Genomic DNA, 22,987 nt, shown 5'->3' with positions numbered 1-22,987 from the left:
TTTGGCTTTAGAAGGATGTTATTCTCAACCTAGGTTATTGTTTTATTTATTTCAAGTTCTAAGTTCAAGTTTATCCTTTGATCTATTTGCATTAACACTGTGTTATTTTAAATCAAGTTCAGTTCTTTAGGCCCAAGATTTAATTTAATCTTGGTCTAGGTTCACCTTTAAATTCTCAACCAGTTCTTATTTTGTTTTAACCCAACAAAATTATTTACATTTCCATTAACACCATTACAGCATTAAAATGTAAGGTTGACCAAAATAAATTACAAAAATAAATAAATAAATGTAAAACTGAAAACAATTCAGCAAAAGGCTGAATAAATCCCTTAAACAAACAAAAGAAAGTTTTCTTTGTGTCCTTTAACTATTAATCCTGGAATTGCTCCGAATGATTATCCAGTGCTTTGAAAAGTCCGCTGTTCTTTTGCAGAGGTGTATGGATTAATCCTACCAGTTTTATCAGCGAAAGAGCTCAACGTCCAGCAGGGGGCGTTTTCCTTTTTCCTGCTCGGTACAGTTCAATGGGTCCGTGGGTGGCTCGCCATCTTGTTTCTCGCTCAGCGGATCAAACTCCGATTCTAGCTCAGCATTTCCCGATCCAAACCTTAATGGCCAAGTCCCGTTCGGTTATGTTCACAACGTCACCAAGGCAAGGACAGGTCGGAAAAACAAAAATACATTCTCCAGAGTACAAAAATGGCTTTAAGTAGATTTTTGGCTTATTTTTACTATTTTTTCACTCATTTAAGCAGCAGCTCTGCAAGGACTGTCTGCATTTCTCCCTCTCAAGCATCAAAAAGAAGGAACAACCCGATTGGGTGTGGCTAATCACAGGAGTCACGCTGCAGCGTGCCCTTTCACAATAAGAGTCTCAACACATATTTTAGCCATTTTACCTGAATTAACATAAAACACCATGAATTAGCAAGTTCTGTACCCTTTTAACATGTTTTTAAACACAAATGAAATCCTATACCATGAATTATATCATTGCTGATGTTTTTAATGAATTTTCTAACCATTATGATCTATTTATTGACTATTTATCACCTGTAATATATTTCTTATGACTGTTTTTACTAACAGGCTTTTATTTGTTGTTAGCTATGTTAACCAGGGTTACACACACACTCTACAGTAAAATAGCAAATGACAGAGTTCACGGGTTAGAGTCAAATTTCGATCATATATATTCCACCTCTGTAATATTCTTTCTCCATATTCTTGATATTTATAATTGAGCAATTTGCATATTAGTGCTATTTCTTAAATTTGTAAATTCTGTAATTCAGGTGATGTTCAGGGCAAGAAATCAAATCTCTGAATAGATAAAAGCCAACTTTTAAGTTACGTGCCTGTTCTGGTGCAATGTCTGCTACTTCGTATGTAAGTGGGTGTGGATATAAAGCCTGGAGTGATCACAACATGAATGGCTTCACTGAAACAAACTTTTCAAACATTTCAGGATTTCAAAGGCTACTTCTCGCTACATCTGCCACCGCCTGCCCACAAGACTTGCATCATAAGACACAGATCAGCTGACTAACTTTGGATTTTGACTGTTAGAATTAAGGTAAAACAAGGAAGGTCTTTACATCTTTCAGATCACATATGAAAATGGCCCAAATCAAAAGGGAAAAGATCAGATTTCACATGACTGCAACATGTTAAAATAGAAAAAGACTGTAAAAGAAAAAAAGAAAACCTCAACAATAGTTTTAAAGTGGCAGATTGAGAGCAAATCCCTGCAGCCAATCTTGCATTTGGTCCAAAGCCTAAAACCGGAAGACTAGAAACTGCATCTGATGAGTTCCAAATGTATCCTGCAGCATGACAAAGAGCCTGAAATTCAGCCATCTTTAGCAACAAAAACAAGGTGCCCTGCAACAGATGGCTATGCCCCCACAGTCTCCTGATCTCAACATCAAGGAGTCAGTCAGGGATTACATGAAGAGACAGAAACACCTGAGACAGCCTAAATCCTGTAGACAAAATTCTCCCGCTATGTATACAGTATATACAAGTAAATGCTTTCTAAACACAGCCCTGAGTCATAGATAATACACATTCACATTCTCTTATCACTGGCCCTCTGGCCATAAGAGTGACCAACAGCATTTAGATGACAGTTTAGAGCTGTTGGCCAACACAGCGTCAAAGTATGTGTCACCATCTCTGACCCCTTCAGCCATTAGCTATCCTCTTTAATACAAAGGGTTATCTACTATGAGGGAATCTATTTGGAGAGATTCCTGCTGGTCATATTATGTCGAGAATACTCCAGCCTGAGTGTTGTGAGAGTCATGCATACAAAAGGATTAATAACAAACTTTCTCGTGTTCCACCCAAGCACCAAATGCCAAATAAGTCACAAAGCTGCCACATTAATGTGCACATTTCTCCTCAGTCTGCTGTTTACTAATATGCTTCTTCAGACTGGATCCATTAAAGTCACATTGTGCAGCTTTGAATTAGTGGATGACTCTAATGCGTGCCACCTCAACGGAAGAACTACAGCATTAGTGATTTTTTTAAAAAACCCTCTTTTTCTTCATCTTTCCAGAAACTCTCCTCTAGTCTTGCAAAAAACTGCTTCCCCAACGATTCTCAAGCCTTGTGATCAGCAAGTGAGGAGGAAAATAAAACTTAGCTCCTCAAAAATCAGCTGTCCAACACTGAGAAATCAGGAGCTGGATGTGCCTGATGTATCTATTTTAATTTATGAAAGCCGTAGACTATTTGCCTGCAATTTATCAACAAGGCCTTCAATTCACTCTTGATTACCTGTCATTAGTAGGAGAGTCAAAGTGCCCTCACTGTTTAGTTGCTTATGATGTGTGTTCAAAGAACTCAGCAGACAGCTGACGGCTGTCTGCTGAGTTCACCTCAGCTAATATGAGTCACTGAACTCAACCTTTCAGATGCCCTTTGGAGCATTTTTAATAGAATAATAATACGGCTTGGTCCACAGTTATCTAACAGTTTACCAAGAAAATCTTCAATCCAGGTTTGGCGAGTGAAAATTTCATTTGTATGCGTATCTGTGTCCATGCAATGGGTGATGTATACTCCAACTGTTCATCTGAATCAAGCAGCCTCTGGCTCCAGAAGTGAGTGAGTTCCCATAGACTCTCATGGTAAAATGCACAACTCTACAGACAAAATAAAAGAGGCTGTTTAAGGACATTTTCAGCTGTATGATGAGCAGTGTTGGTCAAGTTACTTGAAAAAAGTAATCAGTAACTAATTACTGATTACTCCCCCCAAAAAGTAATCCCGTTACTTTACTGATTACTTATTTTCAAAAGTAATTAATTACTTAGTTACTTTTTAAAAACACGATTTACAACCTGAAGAGGTGATAAAGTGATAGATCTTTCAGCCCAATTCTACTTTTTCTACATAATCCATCATACAAAATGTAATCAAATGGAAAAGTCTCTTTTTAAAACTTGTTTTATCAGTTTTAATCTTTTAACTTTATGCATCAAGCAAAACATTTAATTATATGCAACATTCTCTGACTTGAATAAATTAGTTTAACATTTAAACCTATTTTCTACACATTCCAGCACATAAAATAAAATATTTTTTGTGTTTTCACTCACTCTTTCAAACAGATGCAAGTAAAACACAGCAGAAAATAAATAAAGTCAAAGACTCAGCGGTCCTTTTGCTCTATTTTCACCTGTAAAGCAGGAGCAGGGTAGGCGGAGGGTTACCCTGGTGCAGGTGTGCTGCGGTCAGTTGAAGAATCCGCGCGAGTGTCTCTGTGAGTTTCCCATCACGTCGTAGCTACTCGGTGCTTGCTCGGAAGTTTAGGGGTTTTTTTCGCTGTAAAAAGAAGTTTTCTTCCCACGCACGATGGACGCTAATGTTTTTGTCACTTTTTATGGAATCAAACTCAAAGTAAGGTCAGTACTTCCACGCTTTAAACGCTGCACGCTCATACTCTCTCCCGCACTCGATATATTATCCATTGTTGATCTGCACACAGCTGCTGTCACCAACGGCGCACTCGCTTACGTCACTGTCATGAGACATTCTTGCAAAAAAAATCACGGTTTTAGTAACGCAGTAACGCAGCGTTCCTACGGGAAAGTAACGGTAATCTAATTACCGATTTTGCAATAGTAATCCCTTACTTTACTCGTTACTTGAAAAAAGTAATCAGATTACAGTAACGCGTTACAAGTAACGCGTTACTGCCCATCTCTGATGATGAGTGAGTTTTCCTATAACTTTTCTTATGCTGTTAACACCTAAATTTAGGGATGTGGCTGCTTTGGTTAACAGGTGTCCTGTTGTTCGGAGCTGAAGTTGATCTCTATCTGCTCTATATCACATGCTAACTTATGTCGGTGACCTTTAGTTTAGTAAATCTGACCTCAAGTCTATGTTCAAATACGGTAGACTATTAGGCAGATCCATCCTGGTTAAAAAAAGCCTTGCAACACAGCAACAGTGAAAATGCTAAGCTTGAGGCTTAAATTAGTGGATTACATCATAGTACCCACATCAATCTTGCCTTTTATGGATGCAGCTAGCTAACCAAGGTTGCTAGCATTAGCTGATAACTTTGCACACCATTTTCTTATTAAAATAGATCAACTTCTGGCGCCAAAACATAAATAAAGATCAAAGTACAATGTCACGCCTGTCTTTTGTGTGTAGTCTGTGCGACTAATGAGGCCACTTCTGATTTAAAAAAAAGAAAGAAAAGAAAAGGGAAAATTCATAAAGCTAAATTCCAGACTAAAAAAACCCCAATGAAACGCAATGAATATGTAAGGTGTTTATATCCATCCTTACATATACAATCCACATCTGTCTTTTGTGACAACTACGCTAACACCCGTGCAGCTGTGGATGCAGCTTTGCTAACTGAGGTTACTAGCATTAGCTTCAAACTTAACAAGTATGTAAAATTAATTCAGGGTTCAAAATAAAAACCTACAGTCTGTGGTGCTAATGAGGGCACTTCTGACTCCCCCCCATAACGGAATAACAGAAAAACAAGCTGTTATAAACTTAAAGCTATGCTACATACCAAAAAACACAAAAAAATAGATCCACAGAATAGAACTGAATGCTTGTTAAATTGAAGCAATGTCGTACAACAACATCTGGCGCCCTGTACAAGAGATCAAGCCTCATGCTGCTAAATCAAACTAAAATAAAAACTTCACTATAAATTCTGATAAAGACTGTCAACAACTCCAGTTAAGGTCTCCAAGTGGCCCTCTTAAAGGAGGGAACTTCATCAGTGTAATGTTAGTGGGAGAACAAAACACTCAAAAATAACAGACAGCACTTAACGGCAGAATTATGCAGATTATAACTGCTGCATTAAATCAGACCGAGGGCTGAAGTCATGCACAGTGTTTTACACATCTGCATAATTCAAACTGCTGTAAAATCATTCTGCAAATGTGTGAATTAATACAAAGCGGTTACGCACACTGAAGAAACTGTTAGTGCTGAGCGTTAAGGAGGTGGTAAAGTATGTATGAATGCTTGAGTCCGTCTGGCTGACATAAGTTAAACTTCAAATACAAAGTTCACCATTAATGTGAAGGAATAAATATGAAAATCTGGCTGCTGATTAGAGAAGTGCAGAAAAAATACATACAGAAAACAAACGTGGCTTCTGCACATCTCAAGAAGAAAACAATAAATCTGTCTGCAGAGGAAGAAAACAGGCAGGTGGGAGAGCAAAGGACAAACAGTCAGTTAAGTGCAGATGGAGGGAAAACAGTGTTGTCAAAGTTTTTATATTAACAAACTGTACAGAATATAATACGTCTGCTCTCAGTGGAGTGTAACGCCAGGCTTTAAATATAATATATCACTGCTAAGGAGCAGCACATGAATATTTCAACACAGCAAGCAAAAAAGCAAACTTTGATCTTCTCTTTTAAAAAACTTAGAAACAGTAGAATTTTTTTTTTTCATGATACTGCACCCGCAATATTTCAGTCGACAGAAAAACACAGCACTACTCAATTCACTAAATGTGTAATATTGGAGCTCAGGCTTAAAACATGACATGATTTTTCTCTTGTTCATTTTGATAAGTTTCGCTAATCAAATCAAAACTGCACTTATGACTCATGCTGTGGAGTGTGAGGGAGCCCTACGGGACTTAAAATTGGTGGAGAACAGGCACTTGTAAAACACGAGCCCTGCTCTCAGTTGCAATCTGCAATGAGCTCACGTTTATTCCGCAACTATGGATTTATAAGATCCTGCTTATAATAACAGGCTCATTTTCTTACTGGTGTTTACTGAAGGGTAAACCCACGGTCCAGTTATCAGTTAAACAGTTATCACTTGTTTAAATGCCTAAGTATAACATGTACTATAACACATCATAGACAGGTCTGCTGTTTTCCACCTAATTGAGACTTCTGTGTGAAATCCACATCATAACATAAGACGTAACCTGAAACCCCTTTTTTAATCCTACGCCACAACCTTCCATACAACCTGACCTACACCTCCTAAGAAATGCAACTACACATTGCGTCGACGCAGCCCACAACTTGGAAGGTCACGGCGTAGGGTTAAAGAGGGTTTCTGTATACATCGTATGTTACCATGCAGATTTCAGGCAATTGGGGAAAAAACTGATATCTGAGCAAAGCTTTCCTTTCATGTCTGTAGGTCATTATGTATATATGTATAAATGCTAATGCACTGTAAAAAGTTAGTAATTGAAATAAAAAAGAGGAAATGAGATTCCTACTTTGCTCAAAAGATCTCTAGAATCAGATATACCAAAAACCTGCTGGTACCTTAAATCTTGCCCTTTGCCTGCAGATTCTGCATACTCTTATGCAAATTTATAGAGATTACTGTGCCAGAGAACCTCTTTCAGACTCCCCCCGCTGGTAGGGTTGCCAACCGTCCCTTAAAAAACGGAATCGTCCCGTATTTAGAAACAAAAGTTCACGTCCCGTATTGAGCTAATAAGGGACGCACTTTATCCCGTAATACAGTGAGAATCAAAAGTAGTCTATAACTTTTAATGGAATTAACACTTTGTTTGAAAACATAATTCCCAGCCCCTCTCCTGCTTTGTGACCAATGAGCTGACAGCACACTTATGACAATTCGAGTATGACAAGTCAGATTATCGCTTATCTCATTGGTCGAGGAAAGGTCGCTTACGGAGAAAATACCGGCCAACAGGGAAACAAACGCCGACACTGCGGTGCAAGTCTCGGACGGCACACTGTGCCTCCATAAAATGAAGGTTATAACAGAAAATCTGTCGCTCTCTCTCTCTGTCTGTCTTTCACTCACACAGACACGCACACCACCACCATCAACTTTGCTAAATTGCTAATGAAAAACATGATCAGGCAGCTGTGATTGAGCAACAGTGTAAATCCAACTATTTTCACGGTTGTTGTGGTCGTGATAATTTTGTGATGCCACATCGAAAAGGCTCGGATGAGCTTTCCAAAGTTCTACAAGTTGTGCCTCCATCGCTTGTGTCCAGATCACACGCTGCACAGCTGTGCTGCTCCGTCTTTTTCACCGACGTTTATGTGTTTGCGCGTGAGCAATGTGAGCGCCTGTGGTGACACCCTCACGAGCGATTGATGATCGGGAGCTGCTCGAGGTGTTAATCGCTTCTCGTTACCCCACGTATACTACACGATGCACGATGAAGGCCAAAATCGGGCCGATCACCAAATCGGTCGCACGACTCAAAAATCGGCTCAAAATGGGCCAAAAATCGCACAGTGTGAGCCCAGAATTAGAGCAGCAATGTTTGTTCGCTCAGAGAAAGAAAAAAAAGGCTGCAAAAGTACAGGGAGGAATGGGAAAAGGAAAACACCTGGCTGGAAAAGTGCACTATAAAGCGCACTGCACTGTGTGCTGGCGCACTTTTTCCATAGGCATGCTTCTAATGGTGGGCACATGAAGAACACGAGGGGCGTGAAAGCTCGGGGAACCCTTTACCAATTTCTTGTCCACCAGGCATGGCAGAAGCAGATATGGTATGTAAACACTGGTTTGTTTTTTTAAACCCTCTGGTTAAGGTTAATATGGGCATGTGCAGTGAATATCAGCGCTATGTGGCCAGAAGTGTAATAATATAATTTATTTTGTGTAATAAACAACTGCAAGGATAAATGATTACAACAAATAGATGACTAATACATAAAAGTAATACATAGATGAATAATGATGATGAGTTAAGATGCGTAATCATGGGAACAAGTGGGTTTACAAACAGGAGCAGCTGATTAGCTTTAGAAAAGCTGAAATAATACCTCAGCTGAAGCCAATTATACTAAATGCACTATATGTGCACTGTTACAAGAATATTTTTGTTCTATTGCTTTCTATTAATTTATATAATTTTAAGTTAAGCAGGACAGAGTTCTTTTAAAGAAAGATTTACTTATATTCTCAAAAGTTAAGCATGACAGGCTTCTGTTTAAGAAAGAGACCTGTTTTACTGTGTTAATGTTGTCATTGTGAGCTAAAAATAAATGGCTAAATGATCATTTGTTTCACATATGGTCATATCACAAAGAATATGCATCTGCTTAAATCAAGTTCAAGTCAAATGGTTAAAAAATAATTTCACACACAAAAAAAGAGCTACCACACTGGGAAGGGTGAAGACAACTGGGTTGCCCGGCCCTGGCCACGAGGTGTCCCTTATTTATTTTTCAGGGAGTTGGCAACCCTACCCGCTGGCCTACACACACCAGTGTTACAGCCCTGAATATTCTCAGGTTTTTAAGTTAATTTTCTCCTTGAGAGTCACAGCGTGTTTTTAGTCCACTGCCCTTGTGGCTGTCTGACTTCTACCCTGGACTGAAAAGAGCATCTCTAGTCCTCCCTCAGTGTTAAAATGGGAATCTCCAAAAGTTGATTCTGTTCATCTGGACGTAACGTTTTGTGGGAGAAACGTTTCGTCACTCATCCAAGTGACTTCTTCAGTCTCAGCTGACTGCAAGACGTTAAAATAGGAATGTTTGTGCTGCAGATGCTGTTGGACAGTACGGTGGAGTTCACAAGTCTCTTCACGTCTTGGTTTATTTTGGAGTCTTTTCTGGCGCAGTGACATGCAATGTTCTCACACGCCTTATGCATTTATTTACTCAGTGATTTTCAGTCATTTTGCACCAACGCAGCTGTCAATGAAGAAGCGGTTGAATTCGGGAAGTCATGGGCTTCTCTGCTGAGTCAAACTGAATCGTGCCAGTAAAAGGCAATGAGTTCAGACTCAAAGGATGACAAGCCTTGCATTATTCGAGGCTGGATTTAACAGTGGACCTGCTCCATCTTAGATTTTGTACTGAATGCAGGATAAACTGAGAATAGCTTCTCTCGATTTACACACGGAAATCCAAGAAAACCAACCAACTGTTGCAACTCTCAGCTAAACTGACTGAGGTTGAGTGGGCATGTCTGCTGAATGGAGCTTGGTAGCTTGCAAAGCACTTGCTGCTGGATACAAGTGTCATCATGACACACCTAAGAAGCAGTGGAAAGTCAGCTTTTTAACAGTCTTGCGATCCATCCTGTCGCTCTACAACTGAGCAGATGCTCATCGTGCCCTACGCCGTCACAGACAGTTGAAGAAGCCTGTGAAACGTCACAGGCTTCCAGGTTGAGATCCTATATCAAGGATGTTACAGCAATAATGAATGAGTGACTGGTGCCAGAGAAGACCCACACTGTCCCCTCTTTTCTAGTGGGCGAGGTACACAATGGTCACACAAGACAATCAAACTGAACTTTTGGGGTCAAATATGGTTCAGATAGCAAAGTGTGACCTTTAAAGATCACCTATTACATTCATACCAGTTCTATATCTCTATTCTAACTCTAATAGAGTATCTCTGCAGGATTTACAGTTCAAAATAATCTTGATTTTTCTCATGCTGAGCTTCAGTGCAGCACGTAGTTTAACCCACAAAGGATCCTGTTCCTTTAGCTCCTTCCTCCTTGGTGGACTACTAGAGTAAGCTTTGTTTCTCGTTTCTGAACTGAGCAGTTTCTGTCATATTTTAGGCGTACTTCCAGGACAAAATGACTGGGTGTGCATCAAATCTTAGTGAGGATGGTCACTGCCAGTACAGTTTGCCATGGCTACCCTTGGAAAAACCCAGAAACTATTCCAGTGGTCGTCAAAGCACATACAAAGCACATGTCAAAACATGTTATTACAGGTGCTGTTGAGCTTGTCAGATGTCATCTTTATGGAGGAGAGAATTACCCTCTTCTGATTGGCTGCCCCTCAAAAACAGAAGGCATAGAGGTTAGCATATCAGGGATATCCCCTTTCTCTGACATCATACAGACCCAGAAGTAGAAAGAGTATGAAACCCGAGTCTCACAGGGAATACTTATATGTGCACTGACCTCATTGTTTCAAACCTCTGGCCATGTTTAAAATGAGCTTCCACTGTAAGTGACTATAGCAGCTCCCCTTTACTCTCCCCGTTGTTTTGAAACTCTATCCTAACTGAGTATTTGCCCATCGTGTGTGGCTAAACCTAAGTAAACCTTCACCACGAGAGCAGTGGATTAGACTATGTGCATCATTTTGATAACAGCAAAGCTGCGTTTGGCTTTAGAGCCAATGAGAAACAACATATTTTCCCATTTAGTTAAGAGGACATTCTGAACGTGGGAGTCACAATGAGGATGAAACTGAAGACCTATCTAATTATACTGGACTTGCATATTGAATGAAATTTGCTCATTCACTGTGGCAAATCTACACACATGACAAATCCAATCAGGAAAAAAAAGAAGAGGTACAAGTCTGTGAAAACACAGTGTGCTAATCATGCTGTGGTTGTGCGCTGATGACGAGCTGGGGGAGGAGGGGATTGTTGTTGCCCACTTAGCAGCAACAGTGAAATAAATCTCACATAAATCTTGGTGCCGTGGGGAGCTGAAGCTCGGCAGAAGACGCAGCAGACCTGTCTAACACCGGACGACAGCCGGCTTCATAAATATGGAGGGCAGAGCGTGGAGGAGCGAGAAGGAGAATGAATATTTTACTGAGCTAAGGCCAGTGGGAAACAGAGGGCGAGGATGGCCAGAGAGAGGGAGAAGGTACAGCTGGACGCTTTGGTGTTATATAACACACACCCGCACACACAAACTGAAGGACACACACGCACAGAGATAGAGGCATAAACACAAAGCAGCATAAATGAGCACAGACGACAGAAAAAGATGAATGGCCACACACACACACACACACAGTCTGTTTCCATCTCTCTCAAACACACACAAACACCGGTGTCTGTTGTCCACCCACGACTGTGTTCATCCATCTTATTTTCATCATACACAAGATGCCAGCCCATCTGAGACAATAACCGGCTTAACAAACACATAAACACACATGCAGTAGGAAAGAGACTGGGAGAAGCAACACAAACCGCCTCCTGTGTCGTCAGCTGTTCTGTTATGCTGCCTTTTCGACGTTTCCTTTTGATCAACAAGTGATGTCAATAAAGTAATCTGTAGGAATTAAAGGATGAGTCTCATGATGTTTTATATTTTCTCAACAAATCCCGTGCAAAGATCGAAACCAGCAGCACACTGATCCGAGTACCTGAGTAGCCAAAACCTCTGCGGCCCTCAAGCTTCTCCTTCTTCTTCTTTTTTTCTTCTCCAAAATCTATTACATGAAGGGCTGGACAACGCAGCCAAAAATAAGAAATTACCTCTGTTTTCTGGCTTTAGGATGACTCAGAATTATATAACTGATTCAAACGGCACTGAACACTTGCAGGAACTAGTTTTTGTTATGGGCTAAACATACAAGATAGCATCCATTAGCATCAGTTATCCACCTTCTGCTTTACATGAAGAAACTTTCTGGTTTGTCTGAGCAGAGTTTGCATTTTCTCCTGCATGACTTCGTCACACATGTTAGGGTAAATGTAAATTGTCTGTAGGCGTACATGTGATCTGCCCAGGGTGGACTTCGTCTTTCCATCCATCCATTTATCCATCTATTTTCTACTGCTTATCTGAGTTCGGGCCATAGGGGCAGCAGTCTTAGCACAGAAGCTCAGATTTCCCTCACCCCAGCCACCTCTTCCAGCTCTAAGTCATTCCCAAACCAAACCAGAGATATAATCTCTCCAGCGAGTCCTGGGTCTGCCCTGGGACCTCCTAGGACATGCACAGAATACCTCACCTAGCAGGTGTCCAGAAGGAATCCAAGTCAGATGCCCTAAGAACCTCAACTGACTCCTTTTGATGTGGAGGAGTAGTGGCTCTACACCGAGTCCCTCTTGAAATGTCCAAGCTCCTTACTGCCCACCCACCACATGAATCGATACCTTATCTCGATGGAGGGGTTTATGTGTATTGGTGATCCCAGGAGTTATGTTGTCAGGGCCAATTAAACTTTGGTAGGATCTTCCAATGCAAATTAGTCCAGAAAGGACCAGAAAAAGTGACTCAAAGACCCCCTGTGTTAAGGGAAAAAAAACAAGCATCCAGTGTAACCTGGCTGAGACAGGGTTACGGGGTCCTACCATGCAGCCAGGACTGGGGTGGAGGCCGTAGCCCATGGGGCCCAGCCTGGCTTAGGCCAAAGAAGTTAATTGGGTCCGTCCTCCAGTGGAGGACTTTGCACAAAAAAGCTGACCCATATGAGGGACCACAGGGGGGTCAGTGGATCAAGCAGTGGTCAAACAAACAAATAGAAATAGTACAGTGAAGAGGTGAGTTGTTTGTAAGACTCACGATGGGCAGTCTTTATGTTATTTTTGCTTGTTTTTGTTCCAAATACATGAAGTAAATTTTTCTAAATTTGCATGATCTGTTGGAAAATCGAGCTACTGATTTATTGATGATTTTGTTCTCTTTTTCCAGTTAATAAAATTGTTCTTTCTGGTGATGGTTAAAGCTATTGAGATCTAAGTTTGAAGGTCTCTGGGTATGGTGAATGAGGATAAGTTACCTACAGGTCAAACAGAGGGGATTGTGGGATGCTGAGGCTAAGGACTCTGGACAGGTCTCACACGACTCCGACCAGAACTGTTCAAATAGAGTAAAAAGCCAGAATGCATGAAAATACATGCTTACATGTATACACTATAGATCTTAGTATTGTCCTTTAGTTTCTTTCAATGGTATATAGTGGTGGTACACATCTTTGTCTCACTGTATGACAGCCAGGCTAGGCTCCAGCCCTCTTGACCTTAAGTTAGACAGGCTGTTAAGGAAATAGATGACAGCAGGACAAGCCATTAGCTAGATGGCCACAGATGGCTGGGAATGACATAAGACTAATAGATAAAACCTGAACTCTACAGTAAAGGGATTTGGTGGTTCTCTTAAACTACAGGAGACGTTTTGTTGCTGAAGTCTGGGAGGACTTGTCACTTACAGCAGGGGGTGTCGAACATGCTGTCTGTGGAGCCAGAAACTCACTGTAGACTCACAAAAGTGTGAAAATTACAGAGTAAACGTAAGTTTTGCACATTCCCTGTGTTTTGTTCCAGTTTGTGTTGCAAATTAAGAATCGCTCACATTGTGAGAGCTGTGGTCCGAACTGCTACCACATGAAAGCACGGCTAGGTTTTTTCGCCTCGCTAAAGTATCATTTCGTTGTAATGGCAGCAGTCGCACTAGCAGACAGCAGGAGAGACAAAAAGTGGAAAAACTGTGGCTTAATTGATAATGAATGACTCATTATGTTTAACGTTTAACGTAAATGTGTACCATAACTTTTTTTATGTATTAAGAACTTTAACCAGATAGTAAAATGAGAACTTGCCAGAATTTCGCGGATGCCTTTAACAAACTGAGTGATTTCTATGTGCTTTCTGACTAGCCTCAAAGTCACAAGGCGGAATATTTGGGTTTAATGTGTATCTTGCATGTTTATTTAGATCCTATAGTTGTCTAATTACACCATGCCAGACTAAATAAAGGATAACTGATCTGAGTGAGCAATGTGACAAAAGGTTTGGAAAGCCAAACCTAAACCAAGGAGCATGATGCTGTGGGCCTTTTAGCAGCTGCATGGTGGAACTATGGGTGGGACAGCTGATTATGGAAACTATATGGAGAAACACGAGGAAGGGAAACTTGGAGGAGACACTAGACCAGGAGCTTCTATTACCTCCTTGCCTCTACAGTCTGTTGGACAATCCTACCTTAAAAGAAGAAGCTCACACTAGTTGCTATGACCAAGTCTGACGGTTACCGGGGTAACCAGTTCCTTTTCTTGCGATGCAGCTATTCTAATGTCAGGTTGTAGCAGCTGGGTCAGCTTTAGAGTTGTCTGCAGTGAGGTTTATGTAAAGTAAAGGTAAGACCCAGTCTTGTTTTCTGCCTAGAGTTGCTAGTGGATTGGATCAGTGGAGATGTTGTGCTGAGGAAGAGGGTGTGCTTGCCCTATCATCACTGTCAAAGGGCAAAAGAGTACATCCTGGGCAGTACACATTGGCCATCTCAGTGGGAGTACTTAGACCAGATAATGGTAAATTATCAGATTTAAATATAAGAAATGGACATATATAAATATGTTAATTATATGCAGTGCAGTTATGAGACCTCAACCCACTGGAAAACTGTGGGATCTTCAAAAGCGATTAGGTTTCAGGTTAATGGTCTTCCATTTATTCAGACCTTTAGAATCATTGCCAATGCTGTTCTGGAAGCAAGTGTTGCACCAACGTGTGGTTCAAAAGCAGAAGCAGAGGCGACAGGACTTTTTCAATGGCGTCTCCTAATCTTTGGGCATTTTCATGTAAGCTCCCAGTCTCTGTCATTTTAAAACAGTGTTAAAAAACCTACTTATTCTCTGTAATCTGGGTTTTATTATGCAAACACAGTCTTATTTATAGTACAGTACTACTTTATCTGATTATTCTTAATGTGGATTTAGTGGCTGCTATGCATAGGATATTTTGTATAATACAGAGAACATTGGCCAACTGAGATTATTTCTATAGCATATTTATAACAAACTTTGACTTGAGTTATGCTTACTTGTTTCTTTTAATTTCTCCGTGGTCAGTAACTTTATGTTTAGGGAATGTGCAAAACACAGAATCCATCAGTATACATTTGCCTCGGTTTTTAACAGAATGCACCACTGTGACAGTAAATTTTCTTTCAATATGAAGCTTTTGTTTGAGTTATTCTTGTGTGTTATACAAAGCTTTTGATTTCTAAAACATATATACCAAATGCCTGTACCAGGGCTCCAGTCTATTCCAACAGAGATCAGTAACAGTGGAATTTAGCTTAACTACATATGGCATGGTACCCTGCAATCACTGGAGTGCCAAATGTGTATTAATCCACAATGAAAAATAGTTCTGAACACATTGTATGTACTACTTACTCTTCATAAAGTTAAATCTGCAACAACTGACATAGAGCGTAACGACCAAAGTACTGCAAGAGCTGCTGAGCCATGATAGTCCATTACCACGAAGCTCCCTGTGTACAGTTTTTGTGCTGATGCTAATGCCAGAGAAGGTTTGGAGATCTGGAGTTACTGAGTCAGCAGAACACTGGTGTCTTTTACACACTATGCACCTCAGCGCCCAGCAGCCATGCTCTGTACCTTTATGTGGTCAGAGCTGCTGAAGTTCCTAAAACCTTCCTCTATGTAATAATATCTCTTAGAGAGAGAAGACATTTCACATCCTGTCACATCCTGTTACAACACCATGATTTTATAGATCTGTGACAACGAAAGTGAAATCACCTGAACTCAAAGATTAAGAGGCCTGGCCCAAAATATTTATCTCTATAATGTATAACAGTGGTATATCTTTCTGTCTTCAGTGGTCTTAAGCGCGTGAGCTGAAAGCAGTTGGACTTCTTCTCTCATCCGAAAAGTTTCCTTGGAAAAGTAAAGAGTATTTAAACCCTGATGGAGATTATTCCAAGGATCATTATGAGATGTCTAGTGAAAGGCCCACTAAATGTTAAACAGGATTTCCCATCAGCTTTAGAAGAAGCAGCCTCTCCACTGCAAAGTAAAACATTTTCAAGAACCCAAAAAGAAGTCCTTTGCCTTCGACTCAAGTGCAAATTGACCAAAGATGGGTAGAAAAGCAAGCGTACCGAGAGATGGATTTCAAATGTAGTTACTTTTCTTGCTTTGGTTATAGATTTGTTGCCAAATCTGGAAATTTTTAGACAACTAACTAAGAACAAATGCAACAAAAAAAATCAGTACAATGAAAAGACATGAAATGTGCTGTAAGATCCCACTTGTTCATTCATTCCTTCTCTCAGGTGTTCAAGGTTGTCTCGCTGCCATTCAGCCCCCCCCTCGTTCATTCAGCTAACAACCCACTTTGATTGTTTTAATGGAAGGGCCGGGCAAAGGGCGAGACAGTATGAGTCACAGAGCGAGAACAAGAGGGAGAGAGAGAAAGAGAGAGTGATGGAGAAGCAACTGGCAGGAGGGGACAGAAGAGAAACAGTACCTGAGAACAAATGGAAAACCTTGTTCCCCTGAGGGCTAATTTGCATACACACACACACGCGCGCACACACAGAGGTTGCACAGTGTATACAACCAGAGCAGTTTCTTCAGTAAACAAGAGATTAATATTAAGATGGCAGCATTCACCTTAAAAAAATAACACCATGGCAGAGTTACAAACATGGACTGCCAACTATAATGTAAACATGCCCGTTTCTGCAGTAGTGATCATTCCTTCAACACACACACACACACACACACACACACACACACACACACACACAGAATGATAAAATACTACTCTTAAGAACAACCCTGCAAGGTGAATCCAACACGTATGAGCAGTGCTACTCTAAGCCAGCACGCACGCACACACACACACACACACACACACACACACACACACACAGAATGATAAAATACTACTCTTAAGAACAACCCTGCAAGGTGAATCCAACACGTATGAGCAGTGCTACTCTAAGCCAGCACACACACACACACACACACACACACACACACACACACACACACACACACACACACACACACTCTACAGCACAACATAAGCACCACATATGAGGGGGAATCTAACTCGCACACCCTTCCGCACGGCATATCTGCATGCAAACACACACATGCATGTTTAAAGTGTCCGACACACACCCATATCAGTGCAGTCCAACACCACACATACACACACGCGCGTGTAAATGTCTCCCACCCACCTTCGCTTCTTCCTCCATGCCTCTCCCACCCACTCAAAACACAACACACACACGCACACATTCCCTCGATCCATCCAATCCCTCCTCTCCTCCTCCTCTCCATGCATCCTTACCTTGCAGTAGGCTCTGGAGGTTGAGCTGCGCCTGCTGGTGCAGCTCCTCGACACACTCCGGCCTGCTCCACGAGCCGAACACGTTCACGCTCTGTTGCCATGGAGACCTGAAGTGGGCCGTGCCGCCGCTGCTGCTGCTGCCTCCGCCACCACCGCTGCTGCTGCTGTGGTTTCCATCGCCGTGGCTGCTGCTGCTGCCACCGCGCCTGCCGCTCTCTGCCTCTAGTCCGCTGGTGGCTGGAGGAGAAGAGGGAGGGGAAAAAAGGATGGGAGGGAGGGATGTGGAGAGGAAGTGATGGATGGAGGGAGAGAGCAGTAGCGGGTAAGAGAGGGGAGAGGGAGGGAAACAAGATTATTTAGAGTAAAGTGGGAAGGGGAAAGGGAAAAACAGAGGAATGGTTGGGAAAGAAGAGAAGAGAAGCAAAGAGAATTGGAGGGAAAAAGGGAGGATGGCAAGGAAGAGAGATTGATGGGGAAAAGAAAAGATAAAAAGATAAAGAAGGAGCAGAGAAGAAGGGAGGTGTAGGAAGTGAAGGAAGCAAGGTAGGGGAGGATAAAAGAAGGGGATGGAGGGAGGAGAGAAAAAATATACATAAATAAAAATGTATGAATTTGCATAACTAATACCCAGAGACGTAGATTACATAACGCAGTATGTGTTGTCAGGGAGAACATGGACCGAGGTAGGAAGGAAGAAAGGAAGGAAGGCGGGATATAGGGTAAAAAAAGAAAAAAAAAAGATAAATGAGGGATTAGAGTGGAAACCATGGAGGAGAGGTTGAGAGTTAGAGGGGAAACAGAGAGGAGAGCTTAATTAGGAAGGAAAAGGAAGGAGACAGTGGACGGAGAAGACAGAAGAGAAGGATTAGGGCAGGGAGGTATGAGAGAAAAAAAGCAAAAAGGGATTGTGGCATTAGGAAAAAAAGAAGAACATGAGTGGGAGGAGGAAGGAAGGAGGGATGACATTTAGAGGCAGAAATGTAGAAAAGAGGGAGGTGTGTTCGTGTAAAGAGGGGGGAGAAATAAAAAGCAAAAGGAGGGAAAAACCAAAAAAAAAGTGGGAAGGAAACGTCGGTCCCTGTCACCATCAACCCTCCCAACACAAACAGACAATCAAAACAAATCATCCACAGCGATCACAAATGGCCATTCAGTGCCGACATAAATGAGACGTCGCCTTGAATCAGCATCGAGGAAGTAATTTGACACATCCAGTGGCTGATAAAACACGAGTAACAAACACGGGAAATGTGACAGCAGATGATATCCAAGTGAAAGGCCAGGCTCTTAAAGGAAATGCAGGCGAGGGGTCACAGACTCAGCAGGAGAAGGCAATTACAGCCAGCATTTGTCTTGTTGCTGAGTCTGTGGTAACAATTACTTAACAAACTGGTTAAACTTTGTCAAGCTTCTGGAAGCTAACTTGGCAAAAGAGGACACTAAAGGTGTAGGTTGTCACGCTGCTTCCCCCCTAAAGAACCATTTAAGAGGGTGAACAAGGAAATATCTGAGCCAGTAATGTTGTCACACATGGATGTGGACAACAGAGGTTCACATCGCTATCAGTAGGAGGCATATCCACTCGCTAAAGATCAGTAAAGATTTATGTGTAGCTTACATATGTTGCATCTTCGTTCTCTGTATCCATAATGTGAATTTCACTTGGCCTTTGCCTTTGTGGGATGAGCCACAATGACCACGTGACCTCTTTATATTAAAGTGTAATGAAGCCACAGTGTTGTTAAACTAGTAGAGGCACAACGTGGGGAAACAAGCCCAAATTCTGGACGAAAGTGGGTAAACTTTTAAAGTGTTTCTTATCCGATCTGAGTGGAGACCTAATGCTTTTAGTGTGTCTGTGACCACTGAAGTTTGTTTTGGCTCTCTCTGTTCATTTAGATACGGGCTTTACAATAACTGCTGTCACCAAGCTGGCTGCTAAGTGTCAAGACTTTTATAGACTCACATTAGCTATGTTTTGGTCTGCCTTACTGAGGACAAATCACAGTGAGTTCTCATTTTGAGCAATGCGAGTATCTTTCAGGTACAGGATGTGCTCCACCGAAAACAGAAGGAACTCGCCTATCAGTACGCATCGCACAGTGGACATTTACAGCATTTCTTTCAGTATTTCTTCTGAGACTTTGTTGCTCGTTTTTTTTTTTCCATTTTCTCCAATGCAATTTCAGCAAAGGCTATAAAAACACAAAACACAACACAGTTACAAACTCCCCTGTTAAATTACTTGCAGCTATGTTGCCGTTTAGTCTAACTACATTCAAAATTACACGCTGAGACATTTCCTTCAGAGAACCAGATATACAGACAGCTTGTAGAAAGCTAATAAATCAGCTATGATCCTAGCAATGTTTTCTCCATCCATTAATATTTTTAATCACCTATGAATTTCAGGGTCGAGTGGAGGGTGAAGCCTAATACAGTTATTGTAGAGTAAGGCATTTAGCCTTCACCGTATCTTTGTAACTACAACTTCATGGTCAAATATTCAAAGAAAATGTAGTATAATTATATTATGCAATTTTTATGGTTAAATTAGATTATTCTTAGGATAATATTTTGTTTCTCAGTGAAATTACAGTCCAAGATGCATACAGTACATACATGAAACCCAATACTAGATCAAAACATTACACTTTCACCATTAATCATAAGGGAAATAATTCAAAATGTGATTAAGTAAACTGTAGCACAAACAAATTTCAGTCTGAATCTATCTGCAAGTCACAGAGGGCCCAAAATGATGATCGTCATCGAGAGGACCTTCATCTACAAAGGCTGAAGGTTGTTACGAGTGGCTCCGGTAATCGCACGGCACACCACAACAATTTTCTCCAGTTCTTTCCTGCTTTTTAGACCAAACCACAAAATCACAGAAAATGAAAGCACTGACTCAGTAAAAGAATAAAAGCTTTCCATCACCGTCATCCCAACATCAAAACTTTGCAACATTCTCAAAAAGAGCAGATGACTTGACCCGTTACGTAAAGCATCTGACTATAAATTATCTCATGATCAACAAGCTGACGCAAAGAAAAGTCTGAGCTAAGAAGGAAATGAATTAATAACTGGAATGGTAAGAAATCAAAAGGCCCACATGCAGAGGTGACTCCAAGCAATATCCAAATCCAGAAATCCGGAAGAAATACTTCAAAGAATAAATTTAAATTATTTAGGTGCATTGACATGAGAGTTATTTCTTATAAAACAATATACCCAGGTTTGATATACAGCTTCATTCACCACCGAACCTACTGCCTTTACATAAGGCATCTAAAGCATCAAGCTTCCAAAAGAGTGAGAGACCAAAACAGAGCTCCGTCTCTCAGGCTTCAGTTCAGTTCACTTTGTTCTTTTGACAGTAAATGACAGTGATTCACACAAGACTTTTAGTGTCAAGGTGATCTGCAGTTTCTTGGAGACAGACTGTCCTCTAACAGAAATGTCAAATCCTGCTGCAGCTACTCCCACTCGCTGCCAAGCTTCAGCTCGGGAAAATCAACAGCAGCTAAACATCCAGAATTCAAAGTATAAATATCAGCACCAACATGTGTGGGTTTGGATGCGTTTCTGAGGGGACTGTGCAGGAACTACGTCTTGATTTGAGAAAGACTGGTTAAAATTTAAAGTGCGCTCAGTTCCCGGTAGACAGACGCTATTCTGCCGAGAATCCAGCGGCACTATCGTGTCTTGTTTGCTCTGAAGCAGACGTCTCTCCTCACAAAACCCGCCGCGCTGTATGGAATCACAATTTCACCCTCCCAGCTACCGGCTTCATCTTCCTAAGCTGCTTTCACACAATCAGCTCCCACCAGAGAGAGCTACTGTTTATGATACAGAAGTGCACGTCAGTTAGCATCAGTCTCAGAGCGGGGAAGAAAGGCGATCATGCATGATTTATAACCTGCTCTATAACAGACATACACTCTCACCATGGAGCCCTTGGTATTTTAATTTTTATTTGGATTCTTGTGAACACGGTGAGAAAGTCTTCTGCGCTCCGTTGTGGATTGCCTGCTCTTGAAGTTGTTCTGTTTACTGGCTAAATCTGTCTTGCTGCGAGCTAAATATCCCATTAAAGAGTTTGACTTTGTCCCCCTCAGTTGTTTGGAGAATAGGTAGCAGGCAGACCTATCTACACTACTGCATATGTTTTGACTCGTCTGTGCAAAATATATCCGAACTATGTTCACAATTCATTTTTAGCTGTTGTTGCCACTTGAAAAGATGCACACAAAGCCTTTGTAACCAAAGTCTAAGCCTGTATGTGTGTAACAAGGGTCTGTGACAGGAAGTAAAACCATATCTGCAGGGTGCAAGAGGATCTTTAGTGGACTCGAAATGTTCCCAGAGGTTGACGGCACACAAAACTGCTTCATTTTGTGAAGCTTGTTGTGTCGCAGGTGTACATCACTTTTAAATTATCCGAAGAATTCAGACTAGTTGTTTGTGGCACCGTATACCTTTTGGAAGTTTTGGTCATTAGACAGAATTTGCACAACAAAGCTCGCAGACGTCGACAGAGGTCGAACGCCATGTAAACTTGAAGTTGATTTCAAAAAGTAGCGCTGCTGAAATATGCATAAAGAAAATGAGAAAACTTTATCCAGTGAGAGATACTCTATCCTTGTCACAGAGAGAAAACCAGCACAGGGATGAGTGCTCTCTAAGAACATCTTTTCAAAGTGCTCGGTTCCTTTGCTCATTGTTTACAATAGAAAAGGATGCACTTTTAAGATTGCTCAGAGCAGAGAAAGTACCTAAACAAGGAGTGGAAAAAAAAAAAAGATCCTCCAGCCTTGTAAAAGCAAAGAGCTTCAGGTTTTGTACAGCTACATAAAACAGTAGCAGCTGACAGTCTGTTCACGTCTGCACAAAACTGTTTTTAAAAATGTTGTCAGATAGATGTTGAAACACTTACTGTCAGTTATTCATGTTCGGGTGTCACCACACCTTCCTCAAAGATAAAGAAAAACAGTGACATAGTTCGATAGAAAAGCTTTACTCTAAATGCTAGTAATACTTTTTTTAAACTATCTGGACTGTCGTGATTTGAAAATTAGTATTAAACTGGCTTAATGAGCTGTATTTAACTGCAGAAGAACAAGGAAATCACTGATAAAAGCAGGCAAGAAGTTCTCCACTACCGTGTAAATAGTTTTTGTCTTCATTTTGAGTTTTGAACCCTCTGTTGACATATGTGAGTTTCTGCTCATTAGTCTAGTAATGTTGAGCTTTAGTTTTATTGTTCTATTTGAGTTTAATTTTCTCTGAACTTTTGAATTTTTTAAGCAGTTGTAGAGTTAGTTTTGAATTCTGAGCATTTCAGTGCAGTGCACTTCAGATATGGTGGACAAATCTTGCAATGTGCACATGTTCCCATATGCCAAACCTAAAAAATATAGCCCTGAGATCCCTTCCCGGACAATTTAACCGCCATTCAAACCTGAACTCATTTGACCTTAACAACTCACAGGTTGGGGCAGTGACTCACAAACAGGAGTGATGGAGCCACTTCAGGTCAAATACCCGAGACTCTCCATCAGCTTTTGAAAGAGAGCCCAGAAAGTGGATTCTGTTAGTCCGGATGTGCCGTTTTCTGTGGGGCGAAACGTTTTGTCACTTGGAAAAACAACCAGAAGACTTAGGCTCACTTGGATTTT

The 22,987-nt window shown here is 41.1% G+C and overlaps 1 protein-coding gene across 1 annotated transcript in view; it reads right to left on the bottom strand.

Annotated features, from left to right (window-relative positions):
• nhsl2 (NHS-like 2) overlaps window positions 1-22,987 on the bottom strand; it is a 215,552-nt gene that overhangs the window by 57,305 nt on the left and 135,260 nt on the right. Inside the window, exon 2 of the mRNA XM_085349362.1 lies at window positions 17,307-17,543. Coding sequence (XP_085205488.1) covers window positions 17,307-17,543 — 237 coding nt within the window. The remainder of the gene's footprint in view (window positions 1-17,306; window positions 17,544-22,987) is intronic.

This window comes from Diplotaxodon limnothrissa, linkage group LG3 (genome assembly GCF_057381915.1).
Source record: "Diplotaxodon limnothrissa isolate DT_005_m linkage group LG3, D_limnothrissa_male_GT1.1, whole genome shotgun sequence".
NCBI classification, from domain to species: Eukaryota; Metazoa; Chordata; class Actinopteri; order Cichliformes; family Cichlidae; genus Diplotaxodon; species Diplotaxodon limnothrissa.
This window is presented reverse-complemented; position numbering and strand designations above follow the sequence as displayed.